Source organism: Salmo trutta, chromosome 4, assembly GCF_901001165.1.
Source record: "Salmo trutta chromosome 4, fSalTru1.1, whole genome shotgun sequence".
NCBI lineage: Eukaryota > Metazoa > Chordata > Actinopteri > Salmoniformes > Salmonidae > Salmo > Salmo trutta.
This window is the reverse complement of record NC_042960.1, coordinates 4,996,490-5,017,037: the sequence shown is the minus strand read 5'-3', so window position 1 is coordinate 5,017,037 and position 20,548 is coordinate 4,996,490. Positions and strand designations below refer to the sequence as shown.

Genomic DNA, 20,548 nt, shown 5'->3' with positions numbered 1-20,548 from the left:
TTGAACAGGTTCGTGCACCACTGATAAAGACTCTTTATTCATCACTGATGAGGGATCTAAAATATACACATTACATGGAGGAACTGTATAACTCTAAAATGCATTATCTCTTTCAAAATACATTTGCTTGACATATATTAGATAGAATAAATCACTATTTTCATTGGGACAACACACATTCACAATATAACTTCATCAACACTGCAGGTGGCAATACTAAGTGCTCAGCACAATGAGAGCTTCATTCTTTGTGCAAAATGCATATATGCAATAATCTTAACAGTCATGATCTTTTGATAATTACATTTTCTGGTCAATAATTAAAAAAAATTATAGACAGACAGATTACAGTAAAACCCTATCCCAAATCGACCCTACGTCTGGAGATTTGAGAGGATATGGTAATAAATCTACCTTGTCCTGATATGCTAGTTGGAATTTTCACCATGTTGCTACCATACAACTATCAAATGCTCTCAAATCTCCACAAGGCCATAGGGCCAGTCCTTGGGAGTCTCTATTAAAATTGCATTTTAGTCCAAGACTAGGCTTAATCTATGTCTGGGAAACCTGCCTGTAGGGGCTAGGAGTCCATTTGGGATTGGGCCTTATTAATCCCAATCTATTCCTTTATGCGTATGACATTTTGCCGAGGTAGTTGGCTGGGACGTAGCCCTTCTGTCCGTTGGCCTCGGCCAACCACCAGTCCTTGTTGCCTCCCAGGTCGCTGAACTTGAGGATCCTCACATGCTGGTTCTCCTGCATGGTCAGCTCCTGGTCACAGCGTGCCTGGAACCCGTACACAGCATAAAACTGGAGAAACAGACAGAACATTCACCATACAGCAGTTATTGTACCATGCATACAGTACACAGGAGGCTGATGAAGGTAGAACGGCTCATAATAACATCTGGAACAGAGCAGATGGAATGGAATCAAACGCCTGGAAACCATGTGTTTCATTTATTTGTTACCATTCCACTGATCCCGCTCCAGTCATTAGAATGAGCCAGTTCTCCCCAATTAAGGTACCACCAGTCTGTGTGATGTAGTGGAGAAATTTTGGGGTTTATGCCCCAACATACAGTTATTTGCAAAATTAATTTGCAATACAATCTGATGAAACTTTTAAATCCAAAACGTGTCAAGGTATTGGTTAATTGCGATAGCACAGCGTATTCCATTGGCACAATTTGCTGTACAGTCTCTACTGAATTCAGTGTGGTATTCACTGACACACTGACACCAGTCTGTGTCACTGTTAGTCCATACAAAAGAAGATACAGACCCCATCACAACTGTAGTCCCCAACCCAAACCCACCATCACCAATATCCATTTACAATCTATATTAACCGCCTCATATTCTGATGGAGGTCAAAAGCTTCCTCCCAGGTCGCAGCAAACCAAGACATAGTAAGAACAGAGCCAGCCCAGCGGCTGCTAAAGGGACTAATGTTGAGTGACAGCGCTGGTGTCGTATAAATGTTATTCACTCCATTGAATCTCTATGTGAGATGGGAGTGTGACCCTAAACCTATCAGAGCCAGACCTAACAGGCATAAACACACACCGCCCCAAGGCTTCCACCAGGCCTGACCGAGTGGGTTTTCAAATCATCTGCATTATAAACCAGCACACTTAACATTTAACTGCTCCATGCCATAACCACCCTCATATTTCATACCACGGCTCTGAGGAGGCCTTTACAGGCATCTCTATAAGCTAGTAAAGGTACATTGCTTGCTTAGTTAATTCCTTTTTGTATATTGTTATATTAGCTTGTGATCTATGTATTTCCTGTGCTTTGCTTTCAATGTAATCTTTATTGTTTGTAAATTACAATGTAGCCTGTATATCAAATAGTCAATTTTGATGTGTTGTTCAGCGAATGGAGTTTGCCATTCATTCTGTTGAGATAGTTGACATAACAATGTAAAGCCTACTGAAAGGCACACCTAAGCCCTCTGTTTACTCTGAGTCCTGACAACTGAACCAGGATCGGTGCTCCCATTTCATAATGCACCTGTCACGTGGACACATGTTATAGAAGTTTATAAATTGCCTGGCTGTGCTGATGACACAGTGGATTGCTCAGTCAGATGGAACAGAGTAAATAGGTATTTTAACGTCATAGCTTGTGAAATAGACACTGGCTGGAATGCGGATTTAACCAATCAGCATTCAGAATTAGAACCACCCATTGTATAAAGATATTTTATGCTACATAGTGCACCACTTTTGACCAGAGCCTGTATAAAGAGTAGGGTCCATAAGGGTTCAGAACGACCCTTCTTTAACCTAGTGTTACCCCACCTGCTGATTGTCTGGCTCTGTGTCCACATCCTGGCGGATGTCTGGCTCTGTGTCGCCCTGTAGGCTGGACGGGGTGGAGCATCTGTCAAGCGAGGTGCTGGAGGTGTTGTAGTGGCTGAAGTTAGGTATGCTGCTCCGGCTCCGTATGCTGTTGTTCCTCCCGCTGCCCGACACAAACAGGCTGAGGTTGTCAAAGTCCTCGTCCAGCACCACGATGGGCTGCTGGGGCTCTGTGATCCCCGTTCCCTGACCTGGTCGACCCTGATCCCTGTTGGGGTTGTACTGCTTCAGGAAGGATGAGTACACGTAGCCCTGGGTACCTGGGGGAGAAGGAGAACAGAGGGATGTTTGTGTCTGTCAGACATATCTGGGTTCAAATAGTACTTGAAATCTTCCAGGTGCGGTGATGAATGTGGGCTTGAGCCTGCCTGGAGTGCAAGATGGGCAGGGTTTTCACTTTAGGAACTATTCTATTGATTCACATAAAGTATTTGGAAGAAAAGGATATAGGCTGCTATTCAAATCAAATGTTATTTGTCACATGCTTCGTAAACAACAGGTGTAGACCAACAGTGAAATGCTTACTTACGGGTCAACAATGCAGAGTTAAAGATAAGGGAAAAAAGAAGTCTGTGAGAGAGCTAGGTGCAGGGAGGCTCAACAAATGCACAGGTGGTTGGGTTGCATGTGAATAGGGTTCTTTGTGAGACTGGATGTACTGTCGGTAAGTCACAGGGAGATCGGTGTCCTTGTCAACGAATGAAGGATGAAAGAAAGAATTGTGTGATTGCGCAGTCTATAAACTGCCTATAAAACGAAGGTTTCCTTAAACCGGGCGTATTGTTGCAATGGGAAATAGTAGTTTTGTTTACTGCATTGGTAGCATTAATATCGACCATATAATAAACAGCTTCTTATGAAGACTAGTAGTCCCAGTGGATAAAACAAATCTGTGAAGTAGTTTCAGAATGCAGTGGGTACCGAGAAAACAACACACACACACACACACACACACACACACACACACACACACACACACACACACACACACACACACACACACACACACACACACACACAAACCTTTCTACAACTCCTTGCAAAAACTTGGCTGATTTGAGCCTTGTTATTCTGGAGTACAGAGAAGCGCGGCAGGCTTCTCCTTTCTCCTCCTCAGCCTGTGTTTCTCAATGCCCCCAGGGAGAGGCTTTGTACTCTAAGTAACTCTGCTTACAGCGAAAGGCGGCTCGCCGCAAACAACTGGCAGGCGCTCAGTGCTAGATGACGTGCGGTGCGGAAAATACATGGTAACAAACTCTTTGAGTTGGCCTTGTTGTGAGGCAGCAACTCTCTAGAGAGTAAGAGAGATAGAGAGAGTCGGTGAGGTTAGTTTGTTCCAAGTATCACCGTGACATCACAGTCAGGGGCCTCTGGGAATTTCCCCAGCAGGCTAGCTGACTTGTCAGCTGTGGTAGGTTAGTAATCAGGAAGTGAGATGTGTATCTATCTACAAAACACGCCACAGGACAGAAGAGTTAGGAGTTTAGTTCCACAGTAGTGAGGGGGGATGTTTGTCTAGAGTTAGGTCATGTAGATCAGACCTGTAGGATGATGTACTACAGTACCCATAATGCAAAAGACACACCTGTACAACAGACATAAACTGAGAGCATTATGTCTACATTACATAGACCTTAACGGTTGAAGTAGTGAATGAAACATCCTCTATTTGGGAGGTCTATCACCGCTAGTTTAGATAAAAATGCTATTACAATTTTCTCATACAGAACAAACATTAGGGCTGTGACGATATCTGTAATATATTTGTTCCATGGCAAAAATGAAAACACTTAGTGCATCAAACTCTTTGGTTCTTTTAAAAACCCGCTGTATGTCAAATAAATAAATGTGACTGGATGACAGCATAATGTTTGTTTCCAACATTAGAGCTGATTTCTAAAGAAGTTCAATTCGCTTTGTGTTTTGTTTCCTTGCCACAATAGTAACGACTATCACCATACTGGTATCGTCCGGCCCTAACAAAAATGGCACACATCCAATAACTAAGCCACTGTAGCAACATGAGACAGGATGATCCACCAGCATCACATCACATAATCCAACCTATGATAATGAACTTACTGCCAGTGTCAACCAGCCAGCGGCCCCGGCTCCCCAGGGGGTCTGTGTCCTCCAGCAGGCCCACCAGCTCCCCCTCCAGCAGGCTGACATCCTGCTCCTGACACCCGTTACAGTTCCTCTTCAGCTGGTACAGCCTGTCAGCTGGATACTCGTCCAGCAGCCTGGCCCTGTTGCCCTCTGTCTGACGCTGGATCTCTGGGACCTGTGGAGGGGGAGAAGGGAGTTAGGGTGATATGAGCCGAGTCATCAGTGTCCCAATGGGGGAGTGGGGGAATGATCACTAACGAGCCCCCTTGGGTTGGTGGGGGTGGGTGGGGATGGGTCTCAGGAGGGGAAGGTGATTCGAAACCGATCCATGGGAGTCTTGCGCTGTTCAGATACAAGCACATGTAAGCGTACGCACGTACGCACACACACGTACACACAAACACACAGATTGTCTTGGGGGAGTAATAACTGGAGTAGCGCTGGGGTAGCCAAGCGCTCTATTTAATCCCAACCCAGAGAGCTCGGAGAGTCTGGTGGCTCCGATAACTTCTCCAACATTGTTCTTTAATTGACTTTTAATTGGTTAAATTAAACAAATAAGGGAGCCAATCCTGGAATAGGTGGTGAGGCTGTGGGGTAATGCTGCTTTTACCTAGAGCCTACTGGCATTACTACAGATAGCTGGCTCAGTGAGGATGCTCCAAGATGGGTTTGTGCTGTCTTACCAACTCCTATTGTCATTGGCATGACAACAGCTATACAGCACAAACAGATCTGGGACCAGGCTAGCCTTTAATTACCTTAGCTTATCACATACTGTAGTAATAATGGGGGATACATTGAGGCAAGTCCTTTCAGCTTTCAACCATGTTTTCTTTCCAAACTTACAGCTAAAAGTTTCTTTGTTTTCTCGAAGCTGACTTTGCGTTCTATTAGAGTCTGTGCGTTGTCCTTGACGACAGTCAGGTTGTTGAGCTCTTCCATGATGCTGTTTTGGACTTCACTGATGTTGGACAAAGGAGCCTGGACAAATAAAACATTTAATCATACTTTATCATACTTCAATGTGTGATATTTTGCATCAACTCACAACACACTGTGTCCACCACAAATCCTTTCCCTTTCGTACTACAAAATATATTGCTGTTCAATTAAAGTTGCCCCTCTATTTCACCACACAAAACTTCACATAAACCACCTATCGCCAAACACACCTCTGCTGTCCCACTCTCTCCCTCTCTCCCTCAATCTCCCTTATTCCCCCCTTCCGTCCTCACCGGTAGTTGCTGTATGGAGGGTGCGTGGTGGCAGGCCGTGTCCATCAGGCCTTTGAGCAGGGTCACCAGGCAGAGGACACAGTTGGACAAGATAGTATGGGCGGCCATGTTGAATCTCTGCAGCTCCTCCACCAGCTGAGCATTGAGGGCTGCATAGTCCCGCCGCGCAGCAACCTGGCCCTGTAGAAACAAACAGATTTAACATTTTAGAAAATACCTTTATAGCATTCTGAAATTGTTGTATTTATTTAACATTTATGATTTTTTTATTGTAACAGCTAAAATAATTCAGTTTTTAATGAGAACTGTTATAATGCTGAAAGACCAATAAACTAAACTCTCAATAGCAAAATATTTTCGGTTTTAATATTGTCTCTAAAATGCTATAATCCCTACCAAATTAGCTATTTGCGGCTTCAATATAACATTTAGGTATGTTCATTCTAATAGGTTAACGAAATTGTTGCTAGGTAACATGATCGCTGCAAATGGAATCCTTGTTGAACTCACCTGGTCCTCGGATACAGGTGATGAAGAGGTGGAAGAAGAAGAGGCAGAAGATGTGGAGGAGGAGGAGGAGGGAGAGCGCTCCAGGCGGCTGCAGTAGTCCAATAGTTTGTCGTAGCGTTTCTGGATGAGTTTCTGCGGGGCGGCGAACATGCCTTGGAGTGAGGTGAGGGGTGCCAGGACCAGATGTGCCGTCCTCTCTTTCTGGAGGGGTCATATAGGGAAGCAATGATGGAGAATGAGTGTTTTTCCATACATTACATGAATCTTGCCCTGGAGACAGCTCTGCAGAGTGGTCACTAGCTGACACAGCCACAAAGTCATCAAATCTGATTTGAAACCTAACCTTAACCCTAACCTTAACTACACTGCTAATCCTAATGCCTAACCCTAGCCTTGAAGACCAAAAAGCTATTTCTTTTTTTCATACATTTTTACATTATAGCCAATTCTGACTTTGCAGCTGACAAAGGGCAAGATTCATGACAATAAACATCAACCTGCTTTTTTGGTGTGAGATCACACAAACATACAAGGAATCGAAATACTGTAGGGCATTTATTTAGCATAGATTACAAAATAGAGGCCCTTGTCTCATTATATATGATTGTGGCTGTGGGAATCAATCAAATGAGGCACGAAATGGCCTACAAATTGGTCTGTCGCAAATAGTTCTGCCATCTGCACTTTAGTTTGTATAATCTCCTCTGAAAACATCTTGCCTTGCACAATTCGAGTAATGATGTGCCTATTTCGAATAGTAACAAAAGGCATCATAATGAAAGTCGTTGATACAAAAGAGCACCCTTATTCTCCACCCAGAGGGCAGGTGCGTTGCAGTTTCAGAGGCTAGTTGCTGTATGAGCTGTACTGAGCTATTAGCGCTGTTAGCTATTAGCGCTCATTAAAGTCTCTGTGGGCCCTCGAGTGGCTCCTCATCCTTCACTGAGAGCACCAAGTAACACAAAGAACTCTATTCAAAAGGCTCGTTATCTCGGAATGAGCAACAGAGCTATCCCCACAGAAAGGAGGGCAGACGGCAAAAGAGAGAGATGGGGGCTGGGGGGGAGACATTAAGCGGGAGAGAGAGACAGAGGAGTGTGAGGAGAGTGCAGTTTTAGAGGGGTAGAGGGAGAGATTAAATGTTTCACCAGGCGGGAGTGGAAGCCGAAAGGTTGACTGACAGATCACTCACTCACTCTGACGGAGGAGTGGAGAGAGAGAGAGGGAGCCGTGTAAGCGCAGGAGGGCACAGCTAGGGCAAGCAGGCCCCACAAGTGAACAGCGTCCACGGAAGAAAGGATAGACAGGCTGACAAGTAGGAGAGAGAAGAGAGGAGAAGAGCTGGTGGCCTGAGAGAGATGGAAGATGGAAGAAAGGAACAAATAGTTAAGTTGTCAAAAAGAAAACACAGCTCCTCGACAGGAAATAGTTTGTATTTACTGTGACAATACAAACTAGACAGCCCTTGCTGTCTCTGCCTTGCCGGTTCCCCTCTCTCCACTGGGATTCTCTGCCTCTAACCCTATTACAGGGGCTGAGTCACTGGCTTACTGGTGTTCTTCCATGCCGTCCATGGGAGGGGTGCGTCACTTGAGTGGGTTGAGTCACTGATGTGGTCTTCCTGTCTGGGTTGGCCCCCCTCCCCCCCTTGGGTTGTGCCGTGGCGGAGATCTTTGTGGGCTATACTCGACCTTGTCTTAGGACGGTAAGTTGGTGGTTGGAGACATCCCTCTAGTGGTGTGGGGGCTGTGCTTTGGCAAAGTGGGCGGGGTTATATCCTGCCTGTTTGGCCCTGTCCGGGGGTATCATCGGATGGGGCCACAGTGTCTTCTGATCCCTCCTGTCTCAGCCTCCAGTATTTATGCTGCAGTAGTTTATGTGTCGGGGGGCTAGGGTCAGTCTGTTACATCTGGAGTATTTCTCTTGTCTTATCCGGTGTCATGTGTGAATTTAAAAATGCTCTCTCTAATTCTCTCTTTCTCTCTTTCTTTCTTTCTCTCGGAGGACCTGAGCCCTAGGACCATGCCTCAGGACTACCTGGCATGATGACTCCTTGCTGTTCCCAGTCCACCTGGCCGTGCTGCTGCTCCAGTTTCAACTGTTCTGCCTGCGGCTATGGAACCCTGACCTGTTCACCGGACCTGCTTGTTGCACCCTCGACAACTACTATGATTATTATTAGTTGACCATGCTGGTCATTTATGAACATTTTAACATCTTGACCATGTTCTGTTATAATATCCACCCGGCACAGCCAGAAGAGGACTGGCCACCCCTCATAGCCTGGTTCCTCTCTAGGTTTCTTCCTAGGTTTTTGGCCTTTCTAGGGAGTTATTTCCTAGGGAGTTTTTCCTAGCCACCGTGCTTCTTTCACATGCATTGCTTGCTGTTTGGGGTTTTAGGCTGGGTTTCTGTACAGCACTTTGAGATATCAGCTGATGTACGAAGGGCTATATAAATAAATTTGATTTGATTTGATTTAGAGTCAAACTTACAAAGTGCTTGTATGGGTTGTTGCCGTTCTTCAGGTGCTGAGTTTCGTTTGTGTCTAATTTGTCTGGATCCTTCATGATGTCCTCCAGGTCTGCAGCATTCTGGACCGCGACACCTATCATCTCCTACACAACGTGTAAAAGACACAGTCACTATTGCTTTCCATGGGTATTACTCCTGTATGTCAATATTATTCACTGGAACATTGAGATTGTCTACACCACCTTATTTCTTCTGAATATTAGGACATTTTCAATCCATCCATCCATCCATCAATCATTCCATCAATCCATCAATCCATCAATCAATCCATCCATCCATCCATCAATCAATTAATCTATCCTCTATCCATGAATCCATCCAGCCATCAATCCATCCATCAATCAATCAATTAATCCATCCATCATCCATCAATCAATCCATCCATCATCCATCAATTCATCCATCAAGCCATCCATTAATCCATCCATCAATCAATCCATCAATCAATCAATCCATCCATCCATCCATCCATCAATCAACCATCAATCCATCCTCTATCCATCAATCCATCAATCAATCCATCAATCCACCCATCCATCAATCCATCAATCCATCCATCAATCCATCTATCAATCCATCAATCCCTTCATCAATCCATCCATCAACCAATCAATTAATCCATCCATCATCCATCAATCAATCCATCCATCATCCATCAATTCATCCATCAAGCCATCCATTAATCCATCCATCAATCAATCCATCAATCAATCAATCCATCCATCCATCCATCCATCAATCAACCATCAATCCATCCTCTATCCATCAATCCATCAATCAATCCATCAATCCACCCATCCATCAATCCATCAATCCATCCATCAATCCATCCATCCATCCATCCATCCATCCATCCATCCATCCATCAATAATCCATCCATCCATCCATCCATCATTCAAAGGCTGGTACATGATTACCTGTATGTGTATCAGGTAACAGTGGACGTTCTTGACTAGTTGTCTCACTGCTTTCTCCAGACTCCTGAACAGCTTCTCCTCCTTGTCGAACACCTCATCTCTCACCTAGAGAAGAGGGAGAGAGAGAGAGACAGAGAGAGAGAGAGAGAGAGACAGAGAGAGAGAGGGAAGGAGTTACCATTTAACCACTCACTTGGTTTACTCAGTGGTTCAGATAATATTGACCTTTCCAGCTCCTTAGACTAGTATTTACTTTTTAATAAAGGCAGTTTGTTCTATTGATAACCTCAAGACAAAAATAGGTTTTACACAAATGTCCCCAAGTTGTGGTTATGTCATTAACACATGAAGTGTATTTACTCACATTCATATTCTAGAACTTAGTGTAGAGTGGGAGAGGTGTAGCGGGGGGTTATTTACCTGTGGCTCCACACCTGTGAGGATCTTGAGGTATCCTGTGAGCCTGTCAGACTTCTTCCTGATAGAGTGGATGCTGAACTTGTTCAGTTTACCCATGAGTGTCCCTCCATCCTCCTCGGTCCTCTTGTACTTCATCACTACAGTATGACAGAGAATCATATGTAACGGACAAGACCAAGTTGGAGCCACACTGTACAATTAGGAATTAGAATACTAATGTTAAAAATAACTGAATAGGATCTATGGTTGAAGCACTAAAGGGGTCCTGACATTTAGTAATGGGATGTATAGCATGGTAATAACTGCCATAAAGTATAATACAATAATTGCTTCCAATCTTAACTACAATGTTCTGTGTTCTATAAAATGTTCAATGTAACAATGATTTATGTCAGTTGTACACATTTCTCAGACAGTGTATTTAGAGCGTGTGTAGGTGGTATCTACATCCCACATTTCTCCATCTCAGACTATAGCATATTTAGAGCTGTACCGATGTCCTTCCTCCTCTTGAACTCGTTGATGTTGACGTTGATGATCTTGGCGGCGGTCAGGGCCTCCTGGAGGGGCCTGTTGTCAGGGTGGTCGCTGGGCGTGGCCTGCCACAGCTCCCCGAGCAGCAGAGGGTACTTCATGACCCGCTGGACCGGCTTGATGAGCAGAGAACCCATGTCCAGCAGGTTGGGTTTACCCCTGAAGACCACCACACAGCTTGATGTTAATAATAATGTGACTACACTAGAGGCAAATTCAGCCGATTTTTAACAGAAATTGCCGCGGAAAATGTCAAAAATCCCAGCAGATTTGTTTGGGTTACACATTATTACACAGTTAATAACACATGCTAGAACAGTTAACATGTCAGAGCATGGCACGCGCAACGTCAAGATTGTCAGTTCGATTCCCGGGGCCACCCATACATTAAATGTATGCATCCAATGACTAAGTGGCTTTGGATAAAAGCGTCTACTAAATGACATATATTATTATTAGGATTACACTGACAATAACACAGGATGATACAGTTAGTTACACATAATTAGTCTGTCAATTACATTATACATGTAATAACATTGTTATACTTAATACTCATTTAAACCACTGAAAATCAATATGGATAGGAGGTACATTTTGATATTATAGTGTAAATTATTCCAAAATATTCTTACAGGAACGATGATACAAATCTGGTGTACTTACTCTTGGTCGTATATCTGCCTGCAACGAGACACAAAGTCATTGGTTTAATAAAAGTAGTTATGGCCAACAGTATAAATGCCTCTTTGGGAGGAAATGCTTAGTTGATGAATGAGAGGGAAGTATCAAGCAGCGACTCACTTCAGTGATAACACACAGGTGATGAAATGTTGCTTTATTCCTTCCTCTTTCTCGTAGGACTTGAGTAAAGAGTTAGCGTCGTCGTGGTGATAGCAGTAGATTTTATAGACGTCCTCCAGCGCTGCTTTGGCCTGAATGAACACTTCCCCTACGGTGGGAAAACAAAACGTGATACATTTGAATTAACCAGTATTAAATCAGTCAACCTGAGTGGCTTATTTAGAAATGTGCCATATTATAATGGCAGTATGGTCAAAATAAGGGTCATGTTCATTAGGTCACTCAATGGAAAACGTTTTTTTAAAGTTTTGAAAACGAGAATTTTCCTTTCTTACTGGACCAGGTAAGTCCATGTAGTCCCTCCCTGTTCAAAACATTTTATTCACTAAGTTTCCCTGATGAACACGACTCAGGTGACTGAGGTTAAACAGAGGTCAGAGGTCACCTACCTATGACTAGTGCCTCAGGGTCTGGCTCAGCTGTGGCCTCCTGCAGCCGGTGGAGCAGCGCGGCCGACACCTCACACACTGTCTCCATGTTAGTAAACAGACGATCCACGTCCACCACCTGGAGACACACACAGAGAGAGACCTTTTAGACACATAGCCAGTCATATGTATACTTCAAAGTTCTGTAACAACCCTGTAGCCTATGTTAGCCTGGCATGATCTCCCCCAAGTGTAGATATCCCTATTGGGGCAGTGGCTAGCTTGGGAAGAGCACACGCCTGATATTCGCTACACTGGTGTCAGAAGTGGGTTGTGTGCAGTTCAAACACCATGCACCATCTTTTGAAAATCACTCCATAAACCAACTCTGCCTGAATAACGAACAATACAACATTCACTACCAAGCAAGGTAACACAAGGTAACCACCCCTCTGTATCTCTGTAAGCAGATGATATCACCCACTGAGTACTCTACTTCCTCGTTACCTGTCTGTCTCTGAGGGGCTTGACCACCTCTCTGATGCAGAGCTCCAGGTCAGTGAGGAAGTCCCTCTCCGTCTGCACCAGCTCCTGGATGACCTTTGACCTGCGGCTCATCTTCCTCAGGCGGACCTCCGCGGGGTCGAGGGCCGGGGAGGCCAGGATCGATGACAGGGGGGACAAGGGCGCCATTTTCTCTTAAGACAGGCACAGGGATAAGTTTAGGATGTGTGTTGGATGGCAAGGTTTTCTTCTATGCAGAATATACCCACTGGGCACAGAAGTCAATTGAATGTCTAGTCTATGTTGCTTCAACGTAATTTCATTTAAATGACGTGGAAACAACGTTGATTCAACCAATGTGTGCCCATTGGATAGTCTCTGTCTGAACAGATAATGTACAAATATGACATAACACAATAACATGGTGAGATATGACATGATCATTGACACAATAAACGTGTTAACTACACATCCTATATCTACACATCAATTAAAATGTGAGATCTGTTTGAAAAGGGGCCGTATCAAACGATCTATTCCTGCATTCACTGGCAAAGTAAAGAGAGAGCACACATGTACAAAAGCCCTCTGCATGAAGTTGTATTTACATACATGGGCACGGTATACAATGCATGAGAAAACATCCATCTCTCCCAACACCATCGCCTGACTTCAACCCTCCCAACCCTCTGCCAGTCTTTCACGCTGATCTAATTGTTTTGACTGAACGCCAACCAGCCCCCATTAGCATGCCTGTCAGGTTCCTCTCCTCTTTTTTCATCCTTTCTTTTTTCTCTCTTTTTTTATCGCCCTGCTCCCCCTAATCAGTCCCTAGCTGGCAGTGCTTTGCATGGCGGGTGAGGAGAGAGAGTGTGTGTGTGTGTGTGTGTGTGTGTGTGTGTGTGTGTGTGTGTGTGTGTGTGTGTGTGTGTGTGTGTGTGTGTGTGTGTGTGTGTGTGTGTGTGTGTGTGTGTGTGTGTGTGTGTGTGTGTGTGTGAAGGGGAGTGAAGCGCGTGTTCAGGGAAGGGAGGTGTTTCCTTTCCGCATCTGCTGCCTAATCGACCTCAACACACCACTTCCCCCTCTCCGGGAGAGAGAGAGATATAGAGGGAGGGAGAGAGAGAGATATAGAGGGAGGGAGAGAGAGAGATATAGAGAGAGGGAGAGAGAGAGAGATATAGAGAGAGGGAGAGAGAGATATATAGAGGGAGGGAGAGAGAGAGATTGAGAGGGAGGGAGAGAGAGATATAGAGGGAGGGAGAGAGATATAGAGAGAGGGAGAGAGAGAGAGATTGAGAGGGAGGGAGAGTGAGATATAGAGGGAGGGAGAGAGAGAGATTGAGAGGGAGGGAGAGAGAGAGATTGAGAGGGAGGGAGAGAGAGAGAGAGATTGAGAGGGAGGGAGAGAGAGAGATAAAGAGGCAGGGACAGAGAGAGATTGAGAGGGAGGGAGAGAGAGATTGAGAGGGAGGGAGAGAGAGAGATTGAGAGGGAGGGAGAGAGAGATATAGAGGGAGGGAGAGAGAGAGATTGAGAGGGAGGGAGAGAGAGAGATTGTGAGGGAGTGAAAGAGAGAGAGAAAGCGACAGAGAAAGAGACAGAGTGGAAGGAGGAAGAGAGAGCTGTGTCAGGTTACTGAACTAATTGTCTCGCTGATGTAATGCCACGGCGTGTGCAGGCATTCCATCTGCTCCAGCTGGGGGGATGCACCTGACACACACACACGCGCACACACACACGCACACGCCATCCCGCTACACAACCCAACCCCACCCCCAGCACACATCAAGACAGTCAACAAAAATCTGACACACAAACACCCACACACCACTCATACATGAATATGCGTACACATTACACACCCAGCACCCTCACAACACACCCCTCCCACCTCTTCCCCACTTCTCAGTCTCAGTGCATTCATGTCAACACACCCCTCCCACCTCTTCACCACTTCTCCACTTCTCAGGCTCAGTACATTCATGTCAACACACCCCTCCCACCTCTTCACCACTTCTCCACTTCTCAGTCTCAGTGCATTCATGTCAACACACCCCTCCCACCACTTCTCCACTTCTCAGGCTCAGTGCATTCATGTCAACACACCCCTGGCATTCACTTGTATACATGCAGTACTAAAATGGAACATTCAAAAGCTTTGACATTGGAGAGCTATTTGACCATTTTTCACAGAGAGGTGGAATGAGGATATGATGGTGTCACGTCCTTGGAAGGGCAGGAGAAAAGACAAATACCATGTCACGCCCTCTAAAGCTGCAAAAAGCTAAATGGACACCTTCACTCCTCCTGGCTATCAGGTTCCAATGGCCCCTCCTAAAAAATATAATACTTTATAATTCTCCCTAAAAGAATGGTGGTCAATTGCTATATTTTGGGGCGGCAGGTAGCTTAGTGGTTAGAGTGTTGGGCCAGTAACCGAAAGGTTGCTAGATCGAATCCCTGAGCTGACAGGGTAAAAATCTGTTTTTCTGCCCCTGAACAAGGCAGTTAACCCACTATTCATATGCCGTCATTGTAAATAAGAATTTGTTCATAATTGACTTGCCTAACTAAATAAAGTTTCAATAAAAAAATATCAAAAATTGTTGTAGCAATTAAAATGACTTGACATCACGTAAAAGAGAAGCATGTTAATAAATTAAAATAAAGTGTTCAAATTTAAATAAATGTGAATGAAACGTGTGTCGCATTACAACATAACGTCTGAAATACAGTATGATGGCTATTCAAGAGACTCTGCTGCAAGTGAAAAGAAAGTGCCGATTCAGTGGCAGGGCTGAGTACCTTCTAGCCTAGCTCCCTACCTGGGTAAGACCTGAGACCTTCTAGCCTAGCTCCCTGCCTGGGTAAGACCTGAGACCTTCTAGCCTAGCTCCCTGCCTGGGTAAGACCTGATACCTTCTAGCCTAGCTCCCTGCCTGGGTAAGACCTGATACCTTCTAGCCTAGCTCCCTACCTGGGTAAGACCTGAGACCTTCTAGCCTAGCTCCCTGCCTGGGTAAGACCTGAGACCTTCTAGCCTAGCTCCCTGCCTGGGTAAGACCTGAGACCTTCTAGCCTAGCTCCCTGCCTGGGTAAGACCTGAGACCTTCTAGCCTAGCTCCCTGCCTGGGTAAGACCTGAGACCTTCTAGCCTAGCTCCCTGCCTGGGTAAGACCTGATACCTTCTAGCCTAGCTCCCTGCCTGGGTAAGACCTGAGATCTTCTAGCCTAGCTCCCTGCCTGGGTAAGACCTGAGATCTTCTAGCCTAGCTCCCTGCCTGGGTAAGACCTGAGACCTTCTAGCCTAGCTCCCTACCTGGGTAAGACCTGAGACCTTCTAGCCTAGCTCCCTACCTGGGTAAGACCTGAGACCTTCTAGCCTAGCTCCCTACCTGGGTAAGACCTGAGATCTTCTAGCCTAGCTCCCTGCCTGGGTAAGACCTGAGATATTGAAATAAAACAGGTCCACAAAAGAGGACCAGCATGTTGTTAAATTAAGCACGTCCATCACAATATAGTCACATCATGGGTCAGTGTTTGATAGAGCCATAATGTAATGGTCTATGTGGTCCCATTGGCCACCATTATGCTACTGTATTATGCTGGTGTGGTTGCAGGTGCAGGAGTTCCCATGAAAGAGGACACGCCAGCCTTTTCACCAGGCTTGGCCATTGAAAACGATCTAACGTACGGAAGGCCTTGGAACACAAGGACTCTGACGGATCACATATCGCCACAAGGAACAATGACACATTAGATGCCCCCGGTCACCCCCCTGCAGAATACAATAGGATTGAGAATGTCATTGAAGAAAGGACTGAGTTCAAGTACATTAGGGGAATAGAGGTGGAGCCTCATCGGAAGGACGAAAGGGCCAATGCTAACGGCTGAAGCAGTTATTAAACCAGTGGCTTTGGGTTTAGCTGGGGTTTGTATAGGATATCTCACTGAGTTGTGCTTGGCTCCAGTCATCTCTCCTAATGGCCCACAGGTGAGAGCTGGGCCTGAGGACAGTAGCTAGGTTGATAGGGGCTCTTTGTCCCCGGTAGTACGGACACACTATCTGATGCAATAACAAGACACAAAAGGCCCTTGTTGAGGCCAATTCACACACACACACACACACACACACACACACACACACACATGCAAGTACGCACGCACACACAACACAACACACACACACGCACACACACACAACACACACATACACACACAAAGACACACACACACGTGTCATGCATACCAATTGACCAGTTTGTCTTATGAATACTTAGATACTTAGTAGTGGATAACTGTTCACAGCTTTCAATAACTCACTATAAACGGAGGAGGTGAATTACCGTATGACACTAGCCAGTGTGCAATATCATATCAGGGTGGTAACGCTTTGTGACTGACCATAACTTCTGGTTGCTATGGACCTTGAGGCCAGGCTTGATCAACCTGTTTCACAGCAGACGGAATGATAGACGAGAACTCAGTGTTCAGGAACAACTTGTACACTTCCCCATGTAGACGGTGACGCCACCATTATGTCAATATTTGCAATGTACCTGTACACTTATACTCAGGGCAGCTTGTTTAGCGTGATGGAGAAACCCTTTAAAGTGGGCGGTGGCAGTGACGATCAGTTTACTGAAAACAATCAGCTGTTTGAGAACTGAGTTGTGACGCTGGTCCTTGGGCACAAGTCAAGAAAACAGAAAGTGGTGATAGGCAACGAGTGCCTGTGTTTCAGGTAAACAGTGGATGTGCTGACAGGACAAGGAGTGTCCTACATCACACTCTGTTCACTACTTTTGACCAGATCCCTATGGGCGCTGGTCAAAATTAGTCCACTATAGAGTGAATAGGATGTCTCGGTGTTTCAGGTCAACAGTAGGTGTGCTGATAGGTTAAGCGTGTCCTATTCAGCACGTCATTATAGTACAAAAGGGTTTAAATGGCTTTTTTGCTTGGTTAGATGGGAGATTGACGGTATTGTTTAATTGTGTAAACTAATGCCCCTAATTGACATTAGCAAGAGTCTGGGTGACCATTGTTCCCTTGTTGAGGAATCCTACAGAACTAGTGGCACAAGAATCTCTACATAGTAAACCTCTTATTTTCTGTAAGGCAGCCAGTGACTACTTGGCTGGTTGGCATTTATTAGGATGACTCATGTACTGGAGGCAGCTCTGCAGGGTAATCACTAGCTGGCACAGCCACAAAGTCGTAAAATTGTATTTTAAACCTACCCCTAACCACACTGCTAACGTTATGATTAACCCTAACCTTAAAATAAGTTTTTAAAAATGTCAAGAATTTTTACAATATATAGTCAATTTTTCAGCCCTGCCTCCAGGACAAGATTCATCCCAATAAACGTCAACCTGCGCCTGAAGGTCTACATTCCAAGAGCGTGACAACACCTGATATAATGCAGTAGAGGAAGGACAGGTGAGGTGAGTTTTTGCTGATGAGACACACTGACTGTCTGGGAAAAGTGAGAGAGGCTAAAAGGACACTGCTTACCTGCAAAATGACAAACGAAAAAGAACCCTGACCTTAACCCTGACCTTAACCCATAACCCTGCACTTAACCCATAACCCTGACCTTAACCCTGACCTTAAACCCATAACCCTGACCTTAACCCTGACCTTAACCCATAACCCTGACCTCAACCCTGACCTTAACCCATAACCCTGAACTTAACCCATAACCCTGACCTTAACCCTGACCTTAACCTAATTTGAACCAATTCTGAAATGAAATATTGGTTTGCAGGTCAGGAGTGTATCTGTATAGCCTTTTTCGGGAAAAGTTATGTCAGTCATTATGACGACCAGTAATGATACTTTAGTTCAATTTTGAACCCAAATTGTGTTAAAATAAAAACAATGTTATGATAAATGTATAAGAATTTGACTTTAGAGAAAGTCAAGGCTGACCATGCCGTGACAGCCACCTAGACATTGTTCAGGCTGTAGTAGCACAGTAGTAACACTGGTGTTGACACGTGTCCATATATCTGGATGTTCACACTTCCCTTTTAAAGTCCCAGAGACCACACACTGGTTTAATAATGAAATGCTTCAGTCAGTGATAGAAGCCCTGTTGTAGTTCACTCATAATAGGTTGACTTATCTGGTTTAATACTGGGCCTGTAGCTACAGTATAGCCCCTCCTCCGTGCTGTAAGGCTACTGTGGCTCGGTTGGAGCACGGTTTGCATACGTGACCTCATCCCTGCGGGAATAGCTTGGTGCTCCCTCAGTCACATAACAACACAACAGGTGCTCGGCAGAAGCATCCATAGCTACAGTGCCCTTCGTCTATCTGGCTTTCACCCTCGAGTAACACGTGGTCCTCTGGAATCTATGACACTACGGTTGATTTGCTGAACTTCTATAAATACTTCCCTGTTGAAAGTTAACAGACATGCTGTTGACGTCTTACTGATAGTCTATTGATAGTTTGTTGAGTATCCATCTACAGATGGAATATCCAAGTAAAGTGTCACCTTTTCTTTTACAAAGCACTTAGGAGCAGAACTTATTATCGTTCAAGTCAACAGGAAGCTATGAGATGTTAAAACCTGAGCTATAGCTAACCTAGTTGCCATAGTTATGACCTCAGGGGATCCAATTACCTTTAAGTTTGGCACTGTACTCCGTTTTGTCCGACTGACTCCTCCGCACCAGTGTCCCAAGGTTGATGTCACCTTTAATGTCGGCAGCGGTGTCATCGTTGGCCACCACGATGGTGTCCGTCTTCCTCCTCTCCAAGTGCATGTAGCGCAGGAAATTAGGCCTGGTTCTCCTCTTGATCACTTTCTCTTTTTCCTTCTCTTTCTCACTGCCATTGTTGGCCTCCTTGTTGGGATCCATGTCGACCAAGAAGCCCTCTTCTTCTCCCCCCGTGCTCTCTGTCCAGCCAGGGAGAAAGAGAGAGGGAGAGAGGGACGGATGAAGAGAGAGCCTGAGAAGTGCAACAGGTGTACTGTAGTGCACTACTGCCAACGCCACACAGGTACTGTGGCCCCTCCCTCTCCCAGGCACCTGCCCTGCCGTACCTGTCACAGGAGAGCTCTGTGGCCCCTCCCTCTCCCAGGTACCTGCCTTGCCGTACCTGTCAGAGGAGAGCTCTGTGGCCCCTCCCTCTCCCAGGCTATTACCCTGCCATACCTGTCACAGGAGAGCTCTGTGGCCCCTCCCCCTCCCAGGCTCCTGCCTGCCATACCTGTCACAGGAGAGCTCTGTGGTCATGCCCCCTCCACTTCTGTACTTCATGGCCCTGCACCCTCCACTGCTGTGCAATGCAACGTCCCCGGGAACACCTGCATCTCTAGAGAGAGAGATAGAGGGATAAGAAGGGAGCAGTGGAGGAGAGAGGGACTATGACCACTACACTAACAAATGTACTATTTTGGTTTTACTAAAGAGAAGGGTCTCAAGGGACAACATGCAAAGCAAAACAATGCATGGAAAACTCTAGGTATTACATTGGTTACAGTATGCGTCAAGACAATGAGCCAGCATTTGTACATTTTATTTGTAATGTAAATGATGGTTATTGTTTTTTTCCATTTGAAGAACCTGGGGTCTATATCTAAAGGTGTTTACTATTCAGAATACACACAACAAAAATACATCAAATATATAACCAATAGATAACCTTTATTTCTGAGAGCTCAAGGAATCCCACATCCATGTTCATGAGATCATTATTTCCCACCAACTGTAAAATTAAATGCATGAATTCAACAAGTGGGTTGCTGTGGGAAAAAAGTCTGTTCAAATGTCAAATAAGTGACTCATTGCAGCAGATGCTGCACTTTAGGCAGATAAATATTGAAGGATAAAAACAGAATGCACAGAATCCACATGTTCACAAACATACAGCATATTCTTCATAATAGAGAAATGTTGATGCTAACGCTTAAAGTTTGTCCAGGAGGGCTACAAGCTATAACTAGGGCCCAGAGGTTTTCCTGGTGATTTCACTTGGTCAGGGAAAAAAAACCTGGTCCTAATCATACTGTATATTAACAATGGTGAAAAGTTGTCAGAAAAAGTTACTTGCTTACCTTTATAGGTCAAATCTCTTCTAAACTACAGCAAAGTAAATAGGGGATTAAAACGAGAGCACAAAGCACCAGGTCAAAGTGCACAGTGAGGAGGGTTTT

At 45.1% G+C, this 20,548-nt stretch overlaps 1 protein-coding gene across 1 annotated transcript; it reads right to left on the bottom strand.

The window, feature by feature from the left end:
* Positions 1 to 9: 9 nt before the first annotated feature.
* Positions 10 to 20,548, bottom strand: LOC115191713 (rho guanine nucleotide exchange factor 38). Its single transcript, XM_029749563.1, has 18 exons — positions 20,450 to 20,548; positions 20,038 to 20,100; positions 19,603 to 19,707; positions 19,013 to 19,288; positions 12,379 to 12,569; positions 11,893 to 12,010; positions 11,444 to 11,591; positions 11,306 to 11,323; positions 10,599 to 10,798; positions 10,106 to 10,242; positions 9,686 to 9,790; positions 8,728 to 8,850; positions 6,233 to 6,433; positions 5,723 to 5,902; positions 5,334 to 5,468; positions 4,458 to 4,659; positions 2,316 to 2,635; positions 10 to 813 (listed from the first exon to the last, which is right to left on the bottom strand). The coding sequence occupies exons 4-18, from the start codon at positions 19,248 to 19,250 to the stop codon at positions 631 to 633; spliced, it is 2,499 nt and encodes an 832-aa protein (XP_029605423.1). The 5' UTR covers positions 19,251 to 19,288; positions 19,603 to 19,707; positions 20,038 to 20,100; positions 20,450 to 20,548; the 3' UTR covers positions 10 to 630.